General features: G+C 40.8%; 1 protein-coding gene across 6 annotated transcripts in view; it reads right to left on the bottom strand.

Moving 5' to 3' along the window:
• Positions 1-293: 293 nt before the first annotated feature.
• The window catches only part of EEA1 (early endosome antigen 1), a 76,971-nt gene continuing 66,882 nt past the window's right edge, over positions 294-10,382 (bottom strand). For all 6 annotated transcript variants that reach the window (XM_052774238.1, XM_052774236.1, XM_052774237.1 and 3 more), the window contains 5 exons: positions 9,450-9,635; positions 8,908-9,146; positions 7,325-7,445; positions 6,882-6,980; positions 294-5,856 (listed from right to left, as the gene is read on the bottom strand). In XM_052774238.1, coding sequence (XP_052630198.1) covers positions 5,734-5,856; positions 6,882-6,980; positions 7,325-7,445; positions 8,908-9,146; positions 9,450-9,635 — 768 coding nt within the window. In that variant the 3' untranslated portion in view covers positions 294-5,733. The remainder of the gene's footprint in view (positions 5,857-6,881; positions 6,981-7,324; positions 7,446-8,907; positions 9,147-9,449; positions 9,636-10,382) is intronic.

Raw genomic sequence — 10,382 nt, 5'->3', positions numbered from 1 at the left:
TTTTTTGTAATTTTTTTTTTTCCTTTTCTTACAAAAGTGACAAATCCTATACAAGCAGCATTTTGGACACATTACTATAAAAAGTTCTGGTATTTGCTAACCCAGCGAGACATTCTTTCAAACATCCCTTTTGTGCCAGGAATCAAGCTTTAGCGTGATACAACAGAGTACTTTGCCATAAAGCCAACAGCAGGAGCCTGGACCTGCCAGCACTGGCCTGTTGACATGTAACGACGAACACTCTTTCCCAGACCTCTTTACCCAAAAAAGGCAGGAAATACAGATGAATTTGCTTTTAGTTTAGGTCACAGGGGGAGGAAGAATTGGAAAACACGCCTACCAGGCTTCTGCTTTCATAGTAACGTTGATCCAAGAGGGTTAGCAGGGCTTCAGTGATCTTCAAATGAGCAGATACTCCTATATCTGCTGCACAGTGAGTGCATAGTATGTGGTGAGCTACAGACAAAAGGCAGAGTTTATTACATTAACTAGTACCTATCCTCTTCATTATTGTGATCTTGTGGCATCTAATGTTCTCTCTAAAGAAGAAAACCTCTTTATTCAGTGCCCCTTAAAAAAACCAAAAACCCATCCCCCAAAACTGAGTTTCTGTGGCAGGACTTTACTATCCAATTATTGCTGGTTTTGAAAAGTACACCATTTAGTGCTTTTGGAGAGGCTGTGGTTGGACAATAATTTTAAACTTATCCTAGAAGAGATGCTGAGGTCAAGACTTCAAAAATTAAGAACTGGACAACTGGCAAGACCCCTGAAAATACATAAAATCCACGTTTTTTCATTTTATAATCTTAAAATGAAGCTCTACAAAGACAACGTGTGCGCGATTACATGGGTTTTGTTGTTATATGTGCTCACAGATGATGATCGCATTTTTGGTACAAAGGAATTATGAGTGCAATTCTCCTTACATAGCAAGGGGCCAAATGTAATACAGTGAAAAGTCCAGCTGAAGATAAACCTTCTGTCCATTGATTACAGCTAACACATGCAATGCAAATTATACCATTCCACTTACTGTAGATTATATACAGTTAGAGAGCAAAAAGTGCGTAGTGCAAATGACAGTGACGTTTTGTAGTCCTCCAAGAATATCAGAGTGGGAGGGGTGGTACTTGGAGGAGTAATTTATCAGTTTCAACATACTCAAACCATGGTATCATTCTTCTTGGCATAGTTCATATTCTGTTTGAACTTAAGTTCCAGCAGTTTTCTGTCTGCCACTGAGTACTGGTCATAAATTTTTTAAGTTTTGCAACAAGCATTTGTTCCCATTTCACATTTAACTGACATTTAACAATCCAGAAAAGTACTTGAGTTTTCCAGGTCCCTTCTTTAGGAATGTCACTTCTCTTACATCTAGCATGAGAGACTCAATTGTTCTTGCTAATGTAATACAAACACAGCAAGGTTTCTGCTCCCAAATCCCTTCTTGCTTCACTAAGAAAGCTTTTCCAGTGAGGATTCACAAATAATCCTAATCGTCCCAAACCCAACAAAAATAGTTATTTGTTGTTCTTGTGTACCTAGCGCTCCACACTCCATGGCAACTTGGTTACTTGATACCTTCGAAAAACAGAGGAAAAAAACCCACACTGTACCCTCAAGCCTCAGACTCTTGTGCCAGAGCGTGAAGCCAGCTGAAAAACAAGATCCCTCTAAACCTCTTGCCTCTGTTGGAAGCTGCAGCAGAAAATTCCTTTTGTCTCTTCATCTGCAGACAGCAACTTTTCCTACTGTGACTCATTAATTTTATCCCCTTTGTTCAACCTTTGCAGAAAGGGGAAGATTACTGGAGGGAAGGAATACATGGGGAGAAGAAATAAATACCAGTGAAGCACAGCCACCCAAGCAAAAGCCTGCCACTGACCTCTGCAACGCTACCTGCCTCCAGAGGGGTTGCAGGACACAAGTATGAAGTATGTATTGCTGACACGAGGCCGGCGCAGAACAGTAGGATCTGGCATTTTGGAGGCAACAACGCGAGGGATTGTGGCTCTTTGACTGGCAAGTGAGGTGATGTCTGCAGGAAGTTAAAGAACCTCTCCCCATCCTTAACAAGACTATCCTTTACACTTTTCCGATTGCCTCTGTAGCTCGTCTCAGCCCCTGTAGCAGCTGGTCTCTCATATTCTGCTCCCCCAGCAATTCTGAATGCGGATGGAGTGTCCTGCAGAGGGGACAGTTTCAGGAACAAACTCCACGCTTCACTGTCCCATTCCTGATGCCGTGGTAATGGCTAGAAATCAAAGGCAGCTTGAGGATCCCACACACCTACTGGTTCGAGCGCTGGTTGTACCGTTATTTCCACCTCTTGCTCTATAACGGCCTCTCCTCAGTGAATCAGAGCAATCTGATTCTTGCTAGAGGCTGTTAAAACACATCATTGTGCGTCCTCCAGTTCCGAGGCTCTCGTCTCTTCTGCCATTTTATTAGGTTCTCCCGCTGTTCTTGTGTTTGCAGGCTGAAAAATCAGTGCATTAAACTATTTTGTCTGGAATCCTTTAACTCAGAGTGGTAAAAGTTACCAGGCTCTTTACCAGGTTTTCCTATTATTTATATTTTAAAGCAGCACAACAAAACCCCCACATTCCTACCGAAACATGCCCATCAAAACAGTCAGATTCTGCAAGCAGATTTATAAATACAAAGCTTTTCACGTTCCAGTTTCCCTTATTATGTCTCTCACAGGTCATTTTACTGAGCTTGAGCAAAACTTCCAACCTGGCAGTCAGGCCAAGGGCATTATAGGGTCTAGTAAGCCATCAACTTGTCAACAAATACAGACCAGCACTAAGAATCAGAAGCACAAAAGAAGGAGCATAAGATTTAGCAATGGAGTCATAAATTTACTCCAGTGAAAAGCTGTAGAAATCCTGACCTGTTGCTGCAGGCTCAAAGCTCAAGCATGAAAGCTTCTACCCCACCACTGTTCTTCCAGATTTTAACAATCCTTTTTTCTACAAATGTGTATTTGAAAAGCATTTCCATCCCCTCGAAAAGTTGCTCGTATTAACTGGTCAGCACAAAGCAACCTTCGGAAACGGAGCTGGTTTTGCCCCTGAAGCTGAGGAGCTCCAGACCAAGGTCTGACCTGCGGTCAACCAACCGCACTGCTTCAGCAGCCAGCTGAGTGAGGTGACTCTGCTTGTCTTTACACCAAGGCATCCCAAAAGGCTGAATGAAGAACAACCCTACTACAGCTTCTACCTCTTCCTCTTTACTGCAGAGCTCTCTCCTCACCCTTCACGCGTTCCCATTCAAAAGCAAAATGCCTGAATACAAGTGAGTCTTTGAACCATCTTCCTTGCTCCCCCTGAAAGTTTTCCGTCTTCCTCTGCCTCACGCATTTTGTCCTTGTGCAGTCACGGGAAGCTCCTCTCTTCCCTCTCAAAATCGCTTCTGCTCCACGTGGTTGTCCTTCACCCTGAGAGCAGCACAAGGCTCCGCTTGTCACACAACACGGCAGAGCGCATCGACGCTGGAGCACGACTGTCACATCTTCACTTTTCCCACATTTCTGAAGTCACGTGTCAGACAAAGAAAGGCTTGAAAGCAAACTCTTCGGATTCTCTCAATAAATAAGTAGAAAAACAATTCCCAGAGGCAGAGATTCTATTCATATTTTCTATTCAAAAGATTCTTATGCCAAACGGTTACGCTGACGAGGAGAAACAGCGAGTCCAGAGGCTCTGTTCATATGGAATCATTGCAGCAACTGTTTCTTTTGAGCAAGCAACAATCAAGTTTGAACCAGAAAGGCAGGTCAGTATTTCATATAAACCACGGTTGTATCCCAAACCCTTTTACAGCGAGGAAAACCAGTTACGTAATTCAGCTGGCTTTTGGGAAATAAGAATTTAATTTTAAGACACATTCTTGAGGAAGACTCCTTGAGGCTGCAAATGTAGAACTACACAGGTAAGCTAAGAAGGGATATGAAACATATAGATCACTACTTCTGGAGAAGAGGGGTTAAGAAGTTTTTTCACTTGAGAGTTAATCAGGACTAGACATTTTTCATAAAAGAGACTCTTCTTCATTCACATATAGAGCTGTCAATAGATAAAAGCAAACAAACCTGCCTAACGATGGCTAAGCTTCCACCACTGTTACAGAATTTGATTCCTTACCTTGGGCAAAAAGTAGAGGAATTCAGGACACAGTCCTTTTCTCTGAACAGCTAGCAAAATTTTCTAAGACACAGAAGGGCTTGGGGCGTGGGGAATTTATTAGGGTATTTAAGACAAAGGGTCCCTAAATATTGGAAGGCATAACCCCCGCTCGAAAGAAATAACCTTAAGGTTTTTGAAATACCAGATACAAAGGGAAGTAGTTAGAGACAGGCAGGCAGGCAAGAACAAACAGGTGTAAATAAAGTCACAACAAAAAAGAATTTTGGAGCCTACATGAACTCTACAAGAAACCTCTGTCGCAAGTACAGAAAAGACAATATGAATAAATATCTAAAGACATATATATTGGCCTCTTAGTTAGAGCTGTTTGGCTTACAACTAAGCCAGTAGCAGGACATTCACACCAGCGTTCTGAGCAGACTAAATCACATGACTAACGTAACATTTAAGACCCCCTGATAACGAGGGTCAGATGGAGAAATGGAAAACTGAGGTTTGTTAGGTGTAGCAGGAGTTCAGCTTCTTCCACCAAAAGCTGAGGGAAGGGACAGAAGAAAAGGTCAGATAAACTGCAGCAGTCTCAAAAAAGACTTTTTCTTAGTAGGATACCTAGCGTCTGGATGTCCCTTAGAAGCACAAGGACCTCTCAGGGCTTCCAGGGTATTGGCAGGGTGAGAGACGCGCTACAGGCTACTACCAGTATTGTTTCTTTGCTTTTTAAAACCCACATATAAGGGTTTCTGGAATATTAAAATCCATCCAACTGAATATGTAAAAGTGAAATCAATCAATACAGGATGGAATATCGTAATGCATCATGTAACATTCCTACAATGCCAGCTAAACTTTGTCTCATCATTTGTTCACACATACTCTCTCTCAGACACACACACACAAACTATGCAATACAGTATGTGTAAAGATGTTCCAGCATCCAAGCACTGTAGTTGGATAACGACTCGGGTGCTGATACTACAACAAGTTCTAAGTGGGCAAATAAAACTGAGTTAGAGTCAAGTCCAGCCGTTACCCTCACTGTGGAGTTCGAACTTCAGAGAGAAAGTCCAAGAACCAGAGAGATAGAAAGGAAACAAATTCACAAGGGGTTATAAAGAACATCAGATATGCAATCAAATGCAACAATTAATTACGCTTTTACAGCAACATTTGATACATAAAATCCTCACAAGTTTTTGCATCTTCCTTTTTTTTGAAGGAAACAAGAATAAACTGCAATATCACATAAACACTGTTTCTCTTGAACAAAAAAATAAAAGATAAAAAAATACATTGTTACTCCTCTGTTTAAACTTTATTTACAAATAACTGGGTATTTCTAAGCTAGACATAGAAGCTCTTTCCAGGATAAATGGCAATAAGCTATGGATGATCTGAGCCCATGTCTCACAAAAAATACAATAGTTTTACTTGGTATCAATAAACATTTTAAAATATACTAAATTTTGCCAAGTGTTACAATCATTGTCCAAACTGAATAGTAGTCTGAGTGCTGAACGAAGTGCATCAACAGAAATTATAAATTTTAGTGTAACATTTCTTTGTCACTCACGATAGCCAGTTATCCTTGCAAGTCATTAAAGCAAGTATCACAGACTCGGACAGGCTTCTTAGAAGAAGGAGTTAAGGCATTCTTTGCTGAGCACTCGGCACAAAAGATATTTCCACACTGTCTACAGTGATGCTGTGAAAGAGAAGAAACATATATGCTAAACATCAATAATAGGGCATCGATCACTAATAGAGATCACTATCATGTCGAGTCAACTCTCATGTTTCAGAAGTTAGTTTGAATTTTTCAATAGTAGTTACACAGCACACAGAAGGGCAAAGGTGTAAATCCTTTCTAAGGGGTATAGGAGTAAAATATTCAGAAGTGCTTCACTGAGTCGGGAGGCTATACCAGTTTCAGAAATGAACTTGTTCTGGTCACATAGAACATGTTCTTCTCACATGTAACTACCTGCTTTCACATAGAGAAGTATCCTTGAATCAAAGGATCCAGCAGCCTTTGTTCAAAGACTACCCAAAGAACATCACTGAAATAATGCAGGACAGGGAGAGCCACCTAAGACCAAGTCAGGAAGCACTGCAAAATGAACCTCATGAATATCCCTCATCTACTTCACTGCCAAGTCACTTGTTGAAGGGACGGTTATCTCTGGATGAGGGGCAGACCCCGTCAATTGAGGGATGCCAACACCTTAGCTGACCACAGCTGTTTTTACAAAGAAGGTCTGACTACACACCTAAAACACATCCAGTTGTTTCTTCTGTTCCATGTTGAGTTAGTGTGCAGAAATACAGAGTCACAAAGCACCAGATCATGTTGATGCCTTGTATTTTCACATATATCTAATTTCAACAAACTTACATTCCTTTTATACCTGTAAATCCAGTTCAGACTGCTTATAAATACTGTAAATACCCTTAAAACGGTGTAATTTTGCTTGCTTGCCTAGGGGACTGAGCTATTATAACACTGTTTATAAGCTGATGCTGTTAAAATGGCAAAAGAATCATGAATAAAGTAAGCTCCACAAACTTTATTTTTAATATTTAAGGCACTGCATGCCATTAACTGTATTCTGAGATGTCCTGAGTATAACAACACTATTAAGGCCATTTTCTGAAGTTTGTATCCCATCTAAGTGTTTGAACACAATAGAGCAAGAAAATCCCCACAGACACACAGTAAAACACACCTACCCTTCTCACTGTCACCGAAAAGCCTTTTCCACAGGCCATACAATTCTGTACCTCATTGTCTTCTGCCCACTTCCTGTTGAGAGCTTGGGTGTGTTTGATCTATATAGAAGATATAAAAAAAAGCATTTTTTTAAAAATGCATGTCTAATGCCTACTAATGTCCTCTATTTTCACTGCACACACTACCCAGTGCAGTATAAAAGCATCAATTCTGACATGATACTGAGAGCTTGTATTTGTTCAGGGAGAAAAATCTTCTAAGTTTCAAAACTATGAACAGATTTAAGAACCCACAGACAGCAATATGGCCCTTGTACACCGCAAGTGTAACATCTTAATCACTCTGGAAAGGTAACCCACCACCACCCTGGCATGAACTTGAAATGCTCATAAGTTCCTACGCAGAAAAACAACAGGTTGAATTGCTTCAAATGAAATTATACCTGTAATGACTGGTTTTCTCGGCCAAGTTCCTGCATTGCTGCAGTAGTGTTGTCCAGCTTTTTCTTCATTTCTACAAGTTTGGCTTGAAGCTTTTCAATTTCCCCCTCACTTTTTATACACCTGAGGAAAAATAGTAAATAGTCAGCTCAAAGCATATGAGGCAATGTACACTGCCTCCTTTGGGCAGGTTGTCATGTCTGAGAAGTTACTCTCATAAAATCCAGCCAAAAATATCTTTGCTGTGAAAAGTTCTTGGATGCCTTGATTGGAAAAATGTTCTTTTGTAACAACCAGTTTAAGATTATCTGGCATTGCTCCCAAATATCTGTGGCTTATTAATACCTGGAGTTACTCCCCAAACCAGTGACAGTACTGAATGCAGTCCATCAACAGCAAGCCCCAAAAAGCATCCCTGCGCCACAGGACACTCGCACGAACCAGTTGCAGCAGATCAGGTCAGACAACAGAGCAGAAAAGAAACCTTTTTCTTTTAGCAAGGCCACCTCCCATCAGCTGAAATTCAGTTAACTGTTGAAATCCAAATTTCAAAGGGTGTTTTTCTGCCAAGCTGTAAAGAGCTACTGGATGAGTTCAGCACATTATGGCAAAGGATTGCCAAAGAAAGAGGATCTCACTTGAACTGATCCCATCTTTTCCCAAGGTCTCCTGCTCAAAACCCAAATCAGCAAGCTTGACAGTATCAAAAAAAGTTTTCCACTCTGCCTTCACCAAACATGTCAGGAAACAAGGACGAAGAAAGCTTCCTGTCTCACAGGTGTTTCTTCTACCCTTGCAATCGCCGCTTTCAGGTAAGTCCTGCTGCCTTGCATGCCTTCTGCTGCCTGAAGAAAAGGTGCTCTGCTTACTTAAGATTTAAATACATTGTAGAGACAACAGCAGAACTGGAGAAAAGACGACTGTCGGTTTTCAGGAGGAAGAAAATGCCTCCTGTGTAAACCTTAGCCTATCTAATCCAATTACACGTTCAATCTCCTATCACTGAGCCGTGGGCATACCCAGAAGTCCCTAAGCAAATTCTATGTTACTGGAGGCACTAAGGAGTCTCTCCAGGCTTCGGGATGACTAGTGCATCTACTTGGAGTCAAGGCAGGGGGGCCTCGGAGTGATGGAGAAGGATAGTTAACTCAGGTAAGAGAAGCTCTCTCTGCCAGGTTCACACAACAGCTGAGATGAGAAGCCACAACCTATACACCTCAAAGTTCAGAGGAGCCCAATGGATTTAGAAGGCTCTTACAGATGAGCATAAATCCTCCAGCACAAGCACAGAGCTGTGGCTTTGGTGATAAGTAAGGTCCTGATAAGCCTGCCCGATTTTCTACAAAACCGTCACCCCGTCAAAGCCACAAAGAGCACAGTTAGTTCCCAACACCCCTTGCTGTGCTTTGGCAGGGACGACAGAAGGTTGCACTCTGGAAACTGCACCCACAGCCCAGGCACTAGGAACAAACACAGATTTAAATAAAGCATGCATAAAGAATCCTGAATCAACTGAAACAAGTTTTCAGCGTGAGGCTATGCACTTCCCAGACCATGCTTCCACATAGTCATGACCACAGCTTACCTCTCCAGCAACGCTCTTCTCTCATCCTGATTATTCTGCACCGTTGCTTCCAAGACGGCAATGTCCCCACGTAAATCATCCGTCTGTTTCTCCAGCTCGCTCACTCGCCTCTGACTGCTTTGCCACTCTTTCTTCATGGTAGCCAGGTTTTCGTTCAGGGCTGTGACCTGCATGGTGAGCTTGGTCTCCTTTTCCTCATGTTTCCGGTTTTCTTCTTCTTTCTCTTTTTTCTCTGTGTGCTAAGAAAACAACGGAACAATGAAAAACAACCTTCCAAGTATTCTTTCCCTATTTCCTACATTTAATTGAGGCAAAGAATCTTACTGTACTAGAATCACTACTTTAAATCAACAAACTCTATTAGACAAGGCTGTCATCCCGCTGAATTTTCCTACACCATTAACGCCTCAGATTTCAGACCTTGTCATTTAAAAATTAATGTAACGTGGAACTAAAGTGAACTCTTTGCTCCCTCTCTGTCCCTGAAAGAATCCAAAGGCGTGTTCTCAAAACAACAGTCTTATACTCTCTAACATACTAACCAGTTTAGCTTCAATTTCAGCACATTCTTTCTTCAGCTCCTCTTCTCTCTTTTTCAGCTGATCTTTGACAGCTTGATGGTTTTTCTTCTCCTGTTCCAGAGCTGAATTCATATTATCTATTTTGCCCTGCAGCTCTAGCTTTTGATGAATCAATAGCTGTTTTGCATCCTTGAGATTTGCCACCTCCTGTTAGGATACAAAGCTCAAAGTTAAAGTAGCAACACTGAAAGTCTAAATGATTTAAATTCAAATCTACTGTAATAGTTTCCAAGGAGAGGACAGCAATAATCTTTAGTTTTATCACTGGAAGAAAGGATGATTTTATAGCACAAAGTGTCAGTGATTTTCATGATCAAAGATTTTAAACTTTATATTATGAACAACATTCAATTTTTAAAATAAATTTAATATATGTTTCTACTAAAGTAGTGGAAGCTCTGTTGGCTTATTTTCTACAGTTCTTTGAAAAGATACATCCATCATCATCTTCTAGAGTCTGTTCTAAAATTTACTTCACATTGTTCTCTGGTCGCAATAATGAGGTTAAAAGCTTTGTAATGACAATGTAAAAACCAAACACTGATGGAAGAAAGCTAGTTTCTACTAGTCTTAAATGTATAAATAATTACCCTATGTTTTAAGCAAGTAGGATGATACAATTGGTTTTAAATATTAGTTTTACTTGTTCTTCTGTAATAAAACATAAAAGATCCTGGAGTCAAATAGTTAGTTAAACTTATAGGAATCATTTTCTTTAAAATTACACAGACAAGCATGCAGGTACTAACAGACTAACGGGGTTGCCAGTTTTCCATAAATCAGAATTTGCATCACAAATTAAAATCGACCAAAGACAGCAAGAGAACATATCCTGAGGACAGGGGGATGCCCTATAGATGTATATCTATCCATTCCTTTGTAGGAGATGGGAAA

The sequence above is a fragment of the Harpia harpyja genome, chromosome 23, assembly GCF_026419915.1.
Source record: "Harpia harpyja isolate bHarHar1 chromosome 23, bHarHar1 primary haplotype, whole genome shotgun sequence".
In the NCBI taxonomy this organism is placed as follows: Eukaryota; Metazoa; Chordata; class Aves; order Accipitriformes; family Accipitridae; genus Harpia; species Harpia harpyja.
This window is presented reverse-complemented; position numbering and strand designations above follow the sequence as displayed.